This window comes from Neomonachus schauinslandi, chromosome 6, assembly GCF_002201575.2.
Source record: "Neomonachus schauinslandi chromosome 6, ASM220157v2, whole genome shotgun sequence".
Classification (NCBI taxonomy): Eukaryota; Metazoa; Chordata; class Mammalia; order Carnivora; family Phocidae; genus Neomonachus; species Neomonachus schauinslandi.
The window spans coordinates 3,826,601-3,843,019 of NC_058408.1; the positions used below are offsets into that span (position 1 = coordinate 3,826,601).

At 52.5% G+C, this 16,419-nt stretch overlaps 1 protein-coding gene across 2 annotated transcripts; it reads left to right on the forward strand.

The window, feature by feature from the left end:
• ACKR1 (atypical chemokine receptor 1 (Duffy blood group)) lies at positions 1–1,841 on the forward strand. Of its 2 annotated transcripts, none has more exons than XM_021681930.1 (2): positions 1–437; positions 842–1,841. In XM_021681930.1, exons 1-2 carry the CDS (start codon positions 414–416, stop codon positions 1,811–1,813), a joined length of 996 nt encoding a protein of 331 aa, XP_021537605.1. In that variant the 5' UTR covers positions 1–413; the 3' UTR covers positions 1,814–1,841. The 2 variants fall into 2 exon arrangements, with proteins under 2 accessions (XP_021537605.1, XP_044772209.1); XM_044916274.1 differs by having other exon boundaries at positions 414–443.
• The last annotated feature ends 14,578 nt before the right edge of the window (positions 1,842–16,419 follow it).

Here is a 16,419-nt window from a genome sequence, read left to right on the forward strand (position 1 = left end):
GGTCTCTTATCTCTGTCTCACAAGTCACCCCTGGCCCCTCTTCCTTCCTGGTGCTCGAAGACTCTGTCCTTGCTGGAAAACCCCCTGGCTTCTCAGGCCCGCTTTCCACCTTCGGGAAAATACCCACTATCTGCTGGCCGCCTTTTTCCTTTCCCGAGCGCAGGTCCCCACCGATGGAATCCAACCTCAAAACAGGAAGCCCCGGGCTAGTGCCCCTTCTGCTCCTGAGGCTTAGGCAGGCCATGGGCGTGGGACGAAGTCTTCCTGAATGCCCAGCTCCCCCCCGCCGCCTATCCCATGGCCCTGCCCAGAACTGATGGCCTTCATTAGCCCCTGGCACTTATCTTGGAGCCGCAGCTGCCCATAGGACGTTCCCAGCCCTTCTCTCTGCCTGCCCTGAGTCCAGCAGTGCCATGGGGAACTGTCTGCAGTACCAGGTGAGTGTGGGGCCAAGCCCATAGTCCCCCATCTCTTTACCTCACCACCTCTTTCCGTCTGCCCGGGGGCCTTTGCACCTCTTCTCTTCTCCACTCCTCTCTTACCCTTCCCTCTGTTTCCTCTTTCTCCTTCTTACTCTGGTCTCCTGGGTCCCCCATCCATCCGGGTCCCTGGCGCCCTGGCCCTGACCTTGTCCGGCTCTTGCTGCCTGTCCGGTCCCCTCCCCTGCTCTTCTGCCCAGGCTCCCAGGCTCCCTGTTCCATCCTCTCCCACTGTCCCCCTGTGTCCCCTCCTCCAGGCTAGCCTCCCCTCCGTCTCCCCCTCCCGCCCCTCATTCCCAGGGACTCTTCAGTGGGGTAAACAGATGATCTGACTGTCTGTCCCCTCTGGGGCTGTCCTCCAGGTGGCGGATGAGGACTCTACTAAGTTCCCCTTTGGAGACGATATTTGGGACGAGTTTAATGATTCCTATGACCTGAACTATAACTACAGCAATGTGGACGCAGCTGCCCCCTGCCGCTCGTGCAGCCTGCTGGACGGCTCCTCGTTGCCCTTCTTCATCCTCACCAGCGTCCTGGGCATCCTTGCCGGTGGGGCGGTCCTCTTCGCGCTCCTCCGACCGCTCTCCCGCTGGCAGGTGTGCCCCGAACGGCCTTTCCTGATGCAGCTGGCCGTGGGCAGCACCCTCTTCAGTACTGCGGTGCCCATCCTGGCACCAGGGCTGAGCGGTGTCCAGGGCACAGCGCTGTGCCATCTGGCCCACATGGTCTGGTATGGCTCAGCCTTTGCCCAGGCTATGCTGATAGGCTGCCATGCCTGCCTGGGCCCCAAAATGAGCACAGGTCAGGGCCCCAACATCACCCTGGGGCTCGGTGTGGGACTCTGGGGAACGGCTATCCTACTGGGGCTGCCAGTCACCCTGGCCACTGACACTTCCCATGGATTCTGCTCCGTGACATTCAGCAAGAGCCACTGGTTTCTGCAGCTGTCACACGTCATGGCCTGTTTCACCATCTTCACCTTGTTGCCACTGGGTTTGCTAGGAGCCAAGGCACTGATGAAAATACTGGGCAGGTGGCCGTGTCCCTGGGTCAACGTCCTGTGGGCCTGGTTTGTGTTCTGGTGGCCCTATGGGGTGGTTGTGGGCTTGGACTTTCTCGTGAGGTCCAAGACCTTGGTCCTGTCAACATGTCTGGCCCAGCAGGCCCTGGACTTGCTACAGCACCTGGCAGAGGCCGTGGCCATTCTGCACTGCGTGGCCACACCCCTGCTCCTGGCCCTGTCCTACCACCAGACGGCACGCACCTCCCGGTCCTCCCTGCCCCTCCCGCTCAGACAGCCTTCTCATCTGGACACCGAGGGAGCAAAGTCTTAGCTCTCTTCCCACCTGTCCGCCTGAATTAAAGTCTGCGCCGCTTTTATGAAGCTGATGGTTTCTTATTTTATCCAGGGACATAGAGGAGAGGAAGGAGCATGGAGAGAGAGGCATTTCATGCCAGACCTTCCTGCCGGCGGCGTCTGTTTCTCTAGCCGGCCTGGGGAGAGAGTGAATGATGTACAAACTTCCTCAGGGCGCACAGATGTTCTCTAGAGGTGTGGGGTTACTGCCGTCTCAAAGGGGGTTGGAGAAGAGATGCCAGAGTATGAGGGGAGCAGGACACTTGAAAAACTAGAAGACATGACGAAGGAAGAGAAGCTGCTCCGGAAAGCAAATGAAACAGGAATAGAAACCGGAGAGAGAAAACAGAAAAAAGAGAAGGACTCAGAGCATGTCTCCCCACCCTGTCTGTCTTGTCCAGCCTTCCTCTCTGCCTTCTATGTCCCTGACACCTGTTGGCTTTGCTTAGAGATCAGGGAGAGAAGCATCCCGGGGGGCTCCCTTAGTCCAGGGAACATATCAAGATAATTCGAAAAGCCACTTCCTAGGAGTCATCTCCCCGAGGTTCATTTCTCGGCAGGACCTTAATCCCCATGTGTGTATGAGCGTGCACACTTGTGTGTGTGTGTGTGTGTGTGTGTGTGCGTGCATCTGTCTGTCTCCATCTGTTGGCACCTACGTCCATGCTGGGTGCATGCATGTAATACCACCGGTCCGCGTGTGGGTGCCTCTCCCTCAGTGTCCAACCACACACACCTGTGTGCCCGCCCTGCGCTCTCTCAGACCCTCCCTCCACTTTGCTCCACTCTCCATCCTTGTTTTCAGAATGTGGAATCAGGATTAATGACTCACTCCCTACCCAAATGTGTTTTCTTTCCCCTGGCATCTATGCCAAGTTTTCTCTGTGTGTCTGTGTGAGATGCATACAGGGGACCAAAAATCAAGAAGTCGAGAAGGTTGAGGCACTTCAAGGGGAGGGGCCTGACCTGACTCATCTTCTGCTTAGAATCCCCCAAATTTCCCCTTTGAACCCAGCTATCCCCCTGATGCCCTGGTTGCATAGTCATGGTCCTGGAGGCTTTTTCTCCAGGTTTGGGTAATGGTTGGAAGGACAGTGGATAAGCCCTCTCTGTAAGGGACGCAACTTCTACCACCACCAGCAAATTCACCCTCGACCCAAGATGCCACACACCCAAAAATGAGTTTCTCCCTCCAACCCAGTTGAAAACTGGGGAAACTTGAAGGATACCTTCCATTGTCTGAATCGGGACACAGCTTGTCCTGTTTTGTAAAGACGTGATCTAACCTGGCTTTCCCCTACACCGTTCCTGCTCGCCTCTGGGCTTGGAGACAGCTAGGAGAGCGCAGGAGAGGAGCAGGCACGAGCTAGAGCATCCTGGGCAGGCGGCGGAGAGGCTCAGGAATTTTCCTGGGTGGGTGCGTGACAAAGCCTCCAAATCCGCCCCCCCACCTCCTGTCTCTTAGCAACCATCGGGGGAGCTGCTGATTGGTTCATCCTAAATTGAAAGGCGGGACTTAGGGCCCATGGAGCCGCGGGAGGCATTCTGAGACAGAAAGAAGAGAAGGGAAAATGAAAAAAGAGAGAATTTACAAACCTAATTTATGCTAAGGCCTCCAACCACAGTTCCCGAAGGCCGCACAGGGATTCCTCTCTCATCCTCTTTCCAGAGACTCCTCCTCGGAACCCGCCAGCCCCGTCCCTTCTCCATCCTACCTGACATCCCCCGACCCCCTCTCGGGGCAGCGAGGCTGACCTAGTCCACGGGCAGCGGAGGGTGCTCTCCGTCCTGAAACCTCCAGGGTCAGCCTGATACTAGGGAGGCTGTACGCAAGCCCCCGGGGCTCTGCACCCCGGCCCCAGCCCCGGCCCCAGCCCGGGCCCCAGCCCCTAGACACAAACCGCGTCTGCAGGGTCTCGCTGGAGAGAAGCCCAGACAGCCCCTATCACATCTCTCACGAAGCCAAGGCCGAGGCAGAAGCTGGTGGCTGATAAGAGGTCCGGGAGGTTGGGGCGGGCTCTCCACGCTTATCTCCAGCCCATCCCACCCCTGCCCTGCTGTTTTGCCCCAGTCCTTCCCCGCGACCCTTTCCTGCACTGTCTACTGCACAGGGATGCTTCTTCTGTGAGCCTCAACCTGACTTTGGATGTTTCTTCAAGACTTTCCTGGGGTCCTCCCACCCCAACTTGTCACCCCAAGCCATCTAACCCACCCACCGCATGCCACCGGCCTCCCCCAAACTGGTCTGAACCTGGCATCTTTTCAGCAACCCCTCAGGAACCCAGCTCCTGTTTCCTTAGGACCCTTCAGAATTTCATCTTAGGGTTGGCAGGGACATTCGCTGTGTCTGAGTTAGTGGGCCTCCCGGCTAGAGGAACAATCCTCTCCGAAAGATGAGAGCAGGGAGCAAGCAAGCGTGGGGAGCTCACCTTGCCCTGGGGAAGGTCCATCCACACTGCTTCCGGGGGGAGACTTATTTCTTCGGGGAAGACTGATGATCACAGCGATGCCCACAGTTCATTTATTCCAGGCTGGGGTCCCTTCCCAGAGGTTGCAGGAAACAGATACCTGTCCTCACACCCTTTTTCCCACCCCCATGTCCGAACCCCACAGCCCCATCATCACCTTCCCCCAGAGGTGGCCCTCTGAGGAATTCTGATTGAAAAAGTCACTGGGATTTCAAACCCAATTCTTCACCAGCTCTAATTGCCAGGGATTTGCCTGAAAACCGTCGTATGCTATCTAATTATTCTGACAAGAGCAGCCCGCCGTCTGGGCACAAGGAGAATCGCAGCTTTAATTAACAATAATGCACCTTGCAGACGAATGTGACTGTTTAGGTTAATTAACAAGTCCAAGTCCTTCCAAATCGAATCCGCACATCTTCTGGGTGATTTGGGCAGGAGGGATGTGGGGCACGCAGGGGGTGGGGCCAGCTGAGAAATGAGTTCAGCAAAAGTGGGCATCAGCTTTCATCTCTCCCATGACTACCTGCTGCAGGATCTCCAGAGACCCCCTTGAAAAACTGGTTTAGGGGAACTGGGAGGGGGGCATAGCTGTAGGGGATTTCAGCCATCTTTATGTCACACTTACATTTAGGAAATCTTTCCGACGCAGTTGTATAAACGAGAGGAAGAAGTCTTTGCAATTTTTCAAATGTGTTTAATTCCCCGTCCATGTGTTTGGGAACTGGGTTTCCAGCATGAGAACCCCAACTGCCCCAACACTGCTATGTCTCTCTGCCTTTCCTTGTACCATGTTTTGGGGGCACTTAAAGTTGCCTACTCCCTAAGATTCCCAGACAATGTTCCAAGTCCCAGCCTTGTCCTGCTCAAGGCTTATGGTTTGAACTTTTTTCCTGAGTCTTTCCCTCTATCCTGAAAGAATAATACACTGTCTACAGCTGCAAACTGCCTCTTTCTGAAGGACCTGAGCCTGCTCTTCTCCCTCGAAGTCGGGTATTACTAATGCTTGGGGAAGGGGGAGTCCTAGGTCTCTTGGAAAATCCAGTGAAAGTGATGAAATCTCTCTTTAGGAAAATAGAATATTACACCCACAATTTGGCATTGAGTTCTTCCCCACCGCCCTTGGAGTTAAACTCAACGCAGGAATTTCTGTGATCGGACGGTGGCTTTGTCTCCTCCTTGCTCAGGAAGCTTGAGGCCCAGGGACCTAAAGAACTTTCTGTTCTCTGAATGGGAAAACCCCGTTTGTACTCTGGGCTTTGCACTTGACATCTCTTCTGCCTGGAACACTCTTCCCTGTGCAGTTTCCATGCCTGGCTCCTTCTCATCCTCGGGGTCTCAATACAAATATCGCCTCTTCCAAGGCTCACCTTTCCTGACATCAAATGAGATGGAGCCCCTGGCCACTCCATGCACCCAGTTATTCTCCGCCAATTCACCTGAGATGTTTCCAGTGTGGTGTGTATCATACACTGAAATTGTCTCCTTTCTTCATTGGTTTGCTGACCAGTTTCCTGTTCATCTGCCCCTCCCCCACCACAACAAAGCAAGTGTCAAGAATGCAGGAGCTTTTACTCTGTTGTGACTGGAACACAGAGCTCAGGAAATAGGTGCTAAATATGTGAATTAATTAATTTCCTATGAATAAAGCGTGGTGTCCCAACCTGGAGGGTTTGCAGGCCCCTGGGACAAGTAAACACAGAATTCCCCCAGAACAAATGTCAGGGCCCAGAACTCTTCCTCCCGAAGTCCTCCAGGGCGTCTCTCCCGGCTATTCAGTCGTTTGGGGGCGGGAAAAGACTGGAGGACTGTCAGCACAAGATTTCTGGCCTGGGTGGAGGGAGGTGGGGGGATGGGCTAACTGGGGGATGGGCATTAAACGGGCACTTGTTGCGATGAGCACTCGGTGTTGTACGGAAGCGATCAATCACTGAATTCTACTCCTGAAACCAGTACTACACTCCTTGTTAACTAACTTGAATTTAAATAATGTCTCAGAAGAAAAAAAATAAAAGATTTCTGGCCGGGGAACCTGTTTTCTGTGTCCACTCTTGGGCAGCTGCTGCCGGGGGGGACTCACCACCGTCCCCAAGTCACACGTAGGAGGAGTGATGCTCGCTTTCCTTCGGGACGGTACAGCTCTGGGCATCGGGGGAGAGCTGGAAGGCCTGCCACCCTTCATCTTTACTTGAGGAAAAGTGAGTCCCCGGGGATGCCCCCGAGTTCAAGGAGATGGTCTTCCACTGGCTCAGAATCAAATTTGGAGTCCAGCCACTTCCTCAGATTTGATCACACTCCGGGAGGGAGCCCACACTCTTTGTGGACCTAAGAGACGTTTTGGCCTCCCTACTGCTTGTTTCTTCTCCTTCCTTCAGTCCCAGCTCAGCTCAGCGTCCCCACTGCCCGTTGCCACCACCCCTTTGAGACCTCGGAGCTCTGGCTCCTTTTCTAGCCTTCTGGAGCCCACCCCCACCCACCGCAGCAGTCCATTCTTTGCGCAGTTCTGGGCACTTGGTCAGGTTAACCCTTGAAGGCACTTAAGGGTGTGTAACTCATTTCACTTAAAGGATGTATTGAGTGCCTCCTAAGTTCAGGACATTGGGAGAGGTCCCAGAAGACACAGAAAGGACTCAGACACAATTCTAGACATCAGCATCTCCCTGGACCCACTTGGTCCCTTCCTGTCCCCTTCCTTCCTAGGTTCTCAGGACTTCCCAGCTTTCTCCTTAATAACCTTACACATGTTTGGGTCCCAGGACATACAGAAACCCCACAAGGTCCTTGGTCACCTTGATGCTTCAGTCCGGGCTTCTATTTCACACCCAAAGACCATTAGCAAATCACAAAGCCCCTCATCAGCAGGTGGTCCTGCCTCCCCGTGGTGGCCCTGCCTCCCCGTGGTGGCCAGGAACGTTCTTTACGTACAGATGCAGAGAAGATAGAAAAATGAAGGGCATTTTCCCCTCCACACTCTTCCAAGGTGGGTGTGGTGGAAAGCGCTTTACAAATCAGTTGGCCCCTGTCTGTCTGTGACCCCCAAGGAAGAGGTGAGGAAGAAGTGGACCGTCTCTGCTAGCAACCTGGAAGCTCCAAAAGCATGTCCATGTCTCTCCTCTATGGCCACTCCTTCAGTCTTCAGGATGGGGCTGCTCCCGCCATGTTCTTGGGTGACAAGAGAGCAACCCATGGAAATCTCTGGGAGCACAGAGTTGGAGGGAAGGCCACTGGGATAGCAAGAATTGCAGAAATTAAATACAATTTAATAGAAATTAAGGCAAAACCTGTGTTTTAAAAAATCAATTGCACAAAAACGAGATGGAAGAGACCTGGCTCGACAGAAGTTCTTACCAAAAAACAAACAAACAAACAACTTAGAGGTTTCACTCGGCCACAGGCTACAGATGATTCCGCAGTGTGTGTGGCAGCCAAGAAGCGAATGCAGACTCAAGCTGCAGTAAGAGACAAGGCAGGACGCTCCACCGCTCCTTCCCGCCCTGCACAGGCCAGTCTGGGAACCAAGGGCTCAGCTCTGGGGACCACACTAACAAATTAGAGCTCTTTAAAGGCGAGTGGCCGAAATGACAGTCCCCCAACCCTGACAGAGGGGCTGAAGGAGCAGGGGAGGCGGGTGGGACCCCAATTCTAGGAAAATGTAGAAAACACACAGCCATCTTCAGTTCGCTGAATGGCTGTCCTGTGAAGGGAGCATTAGAGAAATGTCGGCTGTGGCCTTAGAACTAGGGACATGGATGGGGGAGAAGTAACAGATTGATTTTGGCTGAATGTTAAGAAAGTCTTTCCACAATTGGATTACAGATGACAGGGATGGGCTATGGCATTCTTGTTACTATAAAAAATAGACACATGCTCACAGGCACGCACCCGCACGTGCACGCACACACACCGAGCTCTACGCTACTCTGTGCTCTTGTTTTACTGCAGTGAACACATCCGAGGATGGCCTCACTCTTGTGGAGTTTAGAGACAAATGTGAGAGGCAGAGATTAGACACTAAACACACAGATAAATTGCACGTGCTTTTTAAATGCTGTTACAGGAAAACAGAACTGGTGTCTTGCAAGAGAATAAGAGGACAGATCTGATTTGAGTTATGAGCTCACAGTTGCAGAAAGGACTCAAGCAGAGGCTGAACCGTAGCAAATCATCAGACACAGTGGAGGGATGTCCCGTGCACTGGGACAGAGCCAGGACTAGTCCAGCAGCTTTTCCCTGAGTTGGCAGTGCATCAGAATCGCCTGGAGAGAGGCTTTCAATAGTCCTTGACTCCATTCAAGATATTCTGAATCAGAATATTTGGGGCCAGAAGACTCTGAAACCCCTGTGATGATATGTTAAATGAAAGAGCTAGACCAAAATGCGTAATTCCTTGATTCTGGTGTCCGGGTCCCACTTGTGATGATTTTAGTCTCTTTGCTTGGATCCTTGAATTAAAGTCCTCTGGTTCAGAGCTAGGATACTCTGGTCTCTTCCAAACCTGGTCTGTGGAACAATGAAGGGATTCCTAGCCAGATACGCCCCTGACCTGAATCTTTCCAAGAGGTGGGTACCATACCAGGCACCAATTGCTGCAAAAAAAAACTGTAGCTGGTGCCTGGGGTCCCTCTAGTGGCCAAAAGTGGTCACTTCGGCTCCCCTTCTCTCCAGACCCAGGTTTGGCCGAAATTATTAGCGAATATTGGCTCTAAGAGGACGAAGGGGCACTATGAAGGGAACGCAGAGAAGCTGAAATACGTATTTTAGAAAGCTCTTCACTAGAATCAGTGTTAAGAAATAGAGGTGGTAGAACTAAGGACCTGCTTACCAATTACACCCCCCCTGCCCCTCGTTGCCAAGCCTTGGATGATGTTAATTTAGATACCTTCCCCTAACCAGAGTAGACAGCTCTTCAGGATGCGCAGCCACCAGCCAGGGATTCCAAGATCGTCTCTGTTCCCTGGGAAAGGACACAGTGTGTGAAGGCAGGGTGTTTGGACGGCTGGGTCGAGGCGTTCTGAGCTCTGTGACTTAGCTCTCCGGGCTTCAGTTTTCCCACTTGAGAAAGAGCAGGTAATGATGCCAGTCCCACCTCCCTCACAGATCTGACCTGAAGATTAAATGAACTGACAGATGTGGAAGCTGTCAAATGAGTTACAGCTAGGAGGACATACACCACAATTAGTATTAAAGAAGAGTCTGCCTTGCAGGCAACTGGGGAAGCATCCATTGCCTTCTGGGCCGTTCACTCCACCTGCACGTAAACTCCGCCAGAAGGAGCAGGAATGCTGGATGTCCCCTGCTTACCTCCGTTCCTGTGTATCCACTTGGCCCAGGGACCAAAAGGCTAACACAATGTGCCCGAGACAGCTTAACAAGAAGCGCCAAGGAAGCGTTCCTTTAAAAGAGAGGCTGGCCCGGCGAGGGCGATAATGGGGCTGTGGCAGGCATTTTCCTGGCATTTGGGCTGGCTTTGGCTGCATTACAGTATTATTTAGGGCACAGCATAAAATGTTCTTGGACTGCCAAAAAGCAGCAATCCCTACCCTCTGCTGTTTATGATACTGAACCTTGCCCCAGGGACCCCAAAATGACCACATTCCAGCTCTTCCTACATGGTCGCCTGTGGTTTCTGTCCCTTGGCACATGGGGTCCTTCGGAGGCTCCTTGCTGTGGGAGGTGGTGCAGTGGGGAGAACCTGTCTGCTCAGCAGATGCTGAGATGCCCCCAGCTCTCTGGCATAGATTAATGGCACATACTCTACACTCTTGCCATTCAAAATATGGGCTATGGATCACAGTATTGGCATGACCTGGGAGCTTGGAGGAAATACGGACTCTCAGGCCCTGCCCCAGACCCGGGCCTGAATCAGAATCTGCACTTTAACAGGATCCCGGGCAATTCATTTGAAAGCTGGAGTGTGAGGGACACCGCACACTTCGGTGATTATTCACCCAGGCTGTCTTCATCCAGAGCCCCTGCCCGCACCCGTCCCCTAGCAGGTGAAGGCCTGGTTCCTGGAACCTTTCCCTTCTCTGGTCTCCTTGCCTTCCAGACTTGACTTCAAAATTCAGGCATTACCATGCACTGGGGGCAGGCCCTGCACATGCTTAGTTCCCATGCTTTACATAAAGTGAGAAAAAAAAAAAACCCACCACATTCCCCTTCCTTCCCCGGCCCCCTCGGCCCCAAAAGTAGAGACGTTCCTCACATCTTCCCCCACGGGGCACCAGTCGGAGGGCAGGTTGATGGAGAATGCAACCTTCTTGCCTTTCTGTCCTTCCCGTGCTCAGGCTGGGAGGGGTCCCCAGGAAGGGCGATTGTGGGAAACTGTCAGTAGATCAGCGGTGAGGTGAGTGCAAGATCAGGCATGACTGAGCATCTAGGGGTTGCCAAGGAGCTGGCCATGAGACGCAGGAAGGAAAAGCATCACTCCCTCTAGGTAGCAAAGGGACCACAGAGCATCATGTGGGACCCAGGGTCTCACACCACGCACCACAGACCTGGGGCAGGCAGGCAGCCCCACATGGTCTTCAGCTTCTAGACCCTGAGTCTTGGCACCATGTCCTTAAGCAGAGGCCAAGCTTTGTCTGCATTTGGTGGCACAGACCTGACCCCAGCAGGCTGTCCCCGGGCAGCAGGAGGCAGCCTGTGATGGGAGCGTGGGTGGGGGCGGTGGAAGTCCTCGCAGATTCCTGAAAGGCCTGCTGTTGGACCTCTGCCTCTCATTGGCACACACCACCCCTCGCCCCAGGGTTCCCTTTCAACACAGAATTCCTCTAAGACAGTCCATGAATTAAATAATAGACCATAAGTGCAAGTTCACTTATCAGAAATGTTGCTGCAAGGAGGTCAAATGTCAAGTTGCTGATAGGAGACAATCAGGCAGCTGAGGTGGATCGGGAACCAAAGGGAAGAAGGAGCAGAGATGGGGGCCCCAAGCTCATCTTTCCCTGCCTCACGGTCGTGCCAAGGAGCAGGTCTGGTTCACAGGGCAAGATGTTGGCACAGATCCACCTTCTCCAGGGCAAGCGGAGGAACTAGGCTTTCCAGCCTCCTGATGGGCCTCTCAGGCTCCAGCCTGGCTCATCCTGAGACCACTCCACCTGCAGCAAGAAAAATTCTAAAAACACACCAATCAGTCCTCTGGGAGTCACTGGCTTCCTGCCATCCTAGAAGAAATCCAGGCCTCAGCATGGCACGTGCGGCCCTCCCTACCTTCCCCGGAACCTACCTCCCCGGCCTTGCCAGTCACGCCAAGTTCCAGACATGATGTGTGACAAGCTGCTCCCCAAAGTAAGACCTTCTGTCTTACTTTGTGTCTCTGCGTGGGGCTGTTCCATTGGACTGGAAAGCTCTCTACACGCCCCCCCCCCTTTGTCTGGCCAATGACTACTTGTCCTCCAAGACCTGCCTCAGGTGTCCCCTTACCTGCAGCCATCCTCTGTCCCTGCAGACTGGGATGGGGAGTTAGATGTACCTGCTCTGTGCTCCCAAAGCATCTTGGGATCATAGTTAGCACCCGGTGTTATTTTACCTCTGTCCTTGGGTGTTGGCCCCCCTAGGTTAGATGTCTGAAGGACGGAATCTATGGTTTCCTTATCTTTCAACCTTGCTAGAACCTTGCCCAGGGCTGGACACAAAGTATACATTTTAAAAGTCTGTTGTATATACTGATGCATGTATGCAGGACAGAGGTTAAGCAGTGAAGGGGAAAAATGGGGCCCTTAAATCAGAAATTATGCAATTTGTCACATATGAATTGTTAGGAACCAGAAAAATCGAAGATTTGAACCCAGGCCTGTGTTCCAGGATGACTTTCAAGTGTGCTCCTTCCTCTCTTGCATCCAGCTGGTGGTGAGTCATATCAGCGCAGCCCTGTTGCTATATTTTCCATCATAGATCCCAGACATTCAGATCTGAGCTTCTGGGAGGGACCTAGAAGTGAATCGAGCTCAGCCCTCTTGTTCTCCAGCTGGTGGCTGAGCCTCAGGGATGTGGGGGCTTCCCCCATCCTGGTGACACTCCCAGCAAGGCCATAGCGCCATCACAGACTGGGCCGGCTGGGATGGAGGGGCTGGGGATGAGGAAGGGGCCAGAGGACAGAAGGCCTGCTTCTCCGGGCCCAGATCAAGCTGAATCATAGCAAGAGATGTTTCTTGGACAGGAGCCTCCCCAGGTGCCCCACCCCCTCCCCAAACCGCCGGGAGGGGGCAAAGGTGGCCTGCAGAACAGAGGATCTGTTTCTCCAACCACGCCCACGGCCCAGGGGGAGAACTGGACAGAACCCATCCCTTGGAGCCTCCTTCCTTCTGGCCTCACCACGAGGGGCCACAACCAGATGGAGAAAATAGTTAAGAGGGTCGTGCATTTACATACATTTGCATGTGTTTGCATATCCACACAAGAACATGCAGTTCACTCTCAGGCAGTTTTCAAGTAGATGTGATTATTGCCACCTTCAGGTTGTCAGGGATAGATTTTGCTCTTCTCACTTTCCGTCTCACCCGCCGCCCACAGGCGCCGAGCCCCGGCACTGGATGTGTGTGGCGTGGTGGGAAGGACGGGGCTGAAGGGGTGCAGCAGGGCACAGGGGTGAGTGGCAGGCGAGGCGGCCAGGGCAGCTCACGAGCCTCGGAACACGCCGCTCGGTCACATCTGCTGTGCTCACATGAAGGGGACAGCCTTGCTGCTTGGACCCTGGGCGAGTGGCTCTCTCTTCCCCCGTGCAGTACCTCGGCGCCCCCGACACGTGGGACAGTGGCCCGGGATGCGCACTGTGTGCACAGAAGCTGGGAAGTCAGGCAGCAGGCTGTCCATCCCCCGAATCTTACATTCTCACCCTTCTCAGAACCACCTTTCATACCGTTTGGCTCACACGGCGTTAATTCCCAACTGTTTTTAATGGTGCCAAGGCCCGACAAGACCCCGAGGGGAGCCCGTTTGGTCTTCCAGGTTGTAAAACAGTCGGCAGGCCTGGCTGGGTGGTTGGAGAATGCAAGAAAGAGAGGGCAGGCTGGGTCCTTGCTGTTCTCCCTGGCACCGAGAGGAGTCTGAGAAGCAATAAAATGTCAGGACTTCCCTTCTTCGGGTTGTGAAGTCGGAGAAAAGACGGTCTCTGCTGATGATTCCTGTGAGTTTCAAGATTCAGCATATAAATTAAACAAGAGTACAGTTGTACCGATTGCAGAGATGCATCATTCTCCTACACAAATTTGCTGATCACCCCATCAACAAGTATCTGTTGGGTATCTCCTGTAAGTCCTGAGCTTACTGGCCGACCCATAGCAGGCATTCAGTAAATGCTGGCTGACTTTTTTGAGTGCGATAGAAGTGGTACATTGACTACAAGCGTGGAACTCAGAAATAAAAAACGTACCGACCCTGCCATATGAAGCGACTATTTTGCCAAAGACTGACGCATCTGCCCTTTCACCTGCTCAGAGTGTCCTGAGAAGTGCCGTCAAGAGTGTGGGCCCTGGAGCCAGCTTGCTAGGGTTCACTCTGCTCTGTGTTGGTTTTTGACCTTGGGCCAGTGACTTAACCACTTTGTTTTTTAGATTCTTCATCTGTGAAAACAAGATAAAATGTACACCTACTTCATCATGTTCTTCTGAGGAATCCATGAGTTAATATACGTAAAGTGCTGAGAACGGTACCAGGTACCCAGTAAATCCTCAGTAAATATTGGGCATTAACGTTCTTCCTGTGCTTATAGGACTGTCTGAACTTGTGGATTTGCTGTGAGTTACGCTTTCCTCCTTACATATTTTGTGCAGGTCTTTATTCAATCTGAGCTCATCAAAGAGCTCTTTATGAAGCCACGTGGGTTTTGTTAGCTGCCTTCTCTTTTTATCAGGATGACTCATGATTATTTTATTTGGGTTTCATGTCTCAGAAGTGCCCATCCCATTAAAGAACGGAGTTCCATTACTCTTTTGCATCGTGGGTCACAAGATCATAATCCCTTGCTCTGAACTTTTAGAAATCTGCTCTCCTCGTGTCTGGGGTACACTGATCTGAATATTTTAATTAATTTATTCATACATTGCCTGTTTCCCAAAAGGAATTGAGGTGGTTGTCATATTTTGTTATAAGAGGCCACCCTACCCTTTATTATTAGTTTTTGGAAGTGCCAGTCACTTTCCTACAACAGGCACATCATGACCCAGGTCTTCTTTACTGGTCATAATTAAGTCCTGAGTACCAGTTTCCCCGTCATTGCTTTTTCTACCTACAGAGAGATTAAGTTGTCAGCAGGGCAAAGCAAGAATTCATCAGATGTTCTGCAAGAGACTTCCAGCAGATGTCCTGCTAGTTGAAGTCCCTCATCACCACTAGATCTTGCCTCTCTGCCAATTTTTGCAATTCGGAGAAAAGAGATTAGAGCGATATCTATATGCCAGTTGCACATACGCCTGCCTCATCTCCTCCGTAAGAATGAAAGTTCCCGAAAGACTCCCTTTTCTAACCAACTTTCATGCATCCCTTAGACTCTGCTAGATTTATTTTGTTTTTTAAATCAATTCTCATCTAGACTTGAGGATTTTTCCTTGACGCGGAGCTGATTTGAAAGGAGCATCTGTTAGATATCACTTTGGTATCTGACTCTGCTCTGTGGGTCAGAGTACTTACCACCCCTCCACAAAGTGTGGACCTCATCCAGAACCCTGGAGAAAAGGGAGATCACCTGGGCTCCTGCTGGACTTATTATAAACCCCGACTGATGCTGAATCATCACAGCTGGCCATTCAGCTGATCTGAGCTATTAGTTGTTGGTTAGCTAAATATATTTCTATGTGTCTCCCATCTGCATAGTAATTCTTGGTGTCTCATCTACCCCTCATATCAGGAAAGGATCATTATTTATAGTAGTAATAATTAATGTTAAGTTGGTTGTAAGATCCTTGAGGGCATGGGTCAGCGCTCTCACGAATTCCAGATATCAAAGGAGGTCAGTGAAATGCAGCAAAACCACAACCATCATTTCTTGAGCACCTACTATGTGTCGGGCACTGTTCTTGGGATAAAGATCACAAAGGTGAATGAGGCCTAGCCCCTGCTCTCCAAGACTCAGGCGTGTTGGAGATAGGCCTATGAACAGACCTTGCAGTTCAGTGCAGTGAGTGCAGGGTCAGAGCGGTCTCCCCACTTGTTACAGGGCACAGAGGAGTGGCGCCCAGCCCGGCCGGAGGGGGAGGGCAATGCTGCTGGTCAGAGTGGCTTCTGGTCAGTGGTGATGCCCAACCGAGTCCTCAAGCTCAGCACAATGCCCTATCGTAAATAAGTGTCATCAACTCCTTTTTAATTAGAGAGATACCTTGTGGCACAAAACTAACCGCTTCTTCCCCTCACTGGGAAAATGATCAATCTTTGGGTTTAAAGGCTGGACAGGAGAAATTGCCCAGTAGCTGCGGATGGCCCAGACCAGAACCTCCTTAATAGGCTTTTAGGTGAATGTATGGGCCCTGAGGGGCCAACACCCCTACTGTGTAAGGAGGATGGAATCAGTCCTTGCTGGAGGAGATGTGGAGAAAGGCGAGGGCCCAAGGGAGACACGAGAGAGAGGGAAGAGTGTCAGGACCCTGAGTTCCTGGGAAAGCAGAGCCAGGGTACGGGGCTGGGAAAGGCCAGGGCTGAGGAACAAGAGCGCAGGCTGCCTGCAAGTAGGATCTGTGTAGGAGGGTCATTCCAGCAGTGCCTGCTTGGGACAATCCTCCCAAAGGCCAGCGAGCCAGACCACACCTACAATCCTGACCGTTCTTGTTATCTGGGGACTCAGAGTCACTGTGTGCAATCTGGCCTCTGCCTCAGAGACACCACCCGCAATTTTTCAGCCAGTGCAATGGATCCAGCAACATGGCAGATTCCCTAATTCAACTCACCCAGCAAATGCTCCTGGTCACCTAATAAGGTGATGGAGGGATTGCTTTGAATTTTCTTCTATCACCACCCCAGGGGTAAGGGGCTCAGGAACCTGCACTCAGGGGATGGACTGAAGCAAGCTGGAGGCAGAGCAAAATGGATACCTCTGTTATGAAGGGGAGATGCGGACTAGCCAGGCAAGGGGAGGCGCTCTGAGCAGAGGGGAGGACGCGAGGCATCATAGTCTGAGCGCCGCGTG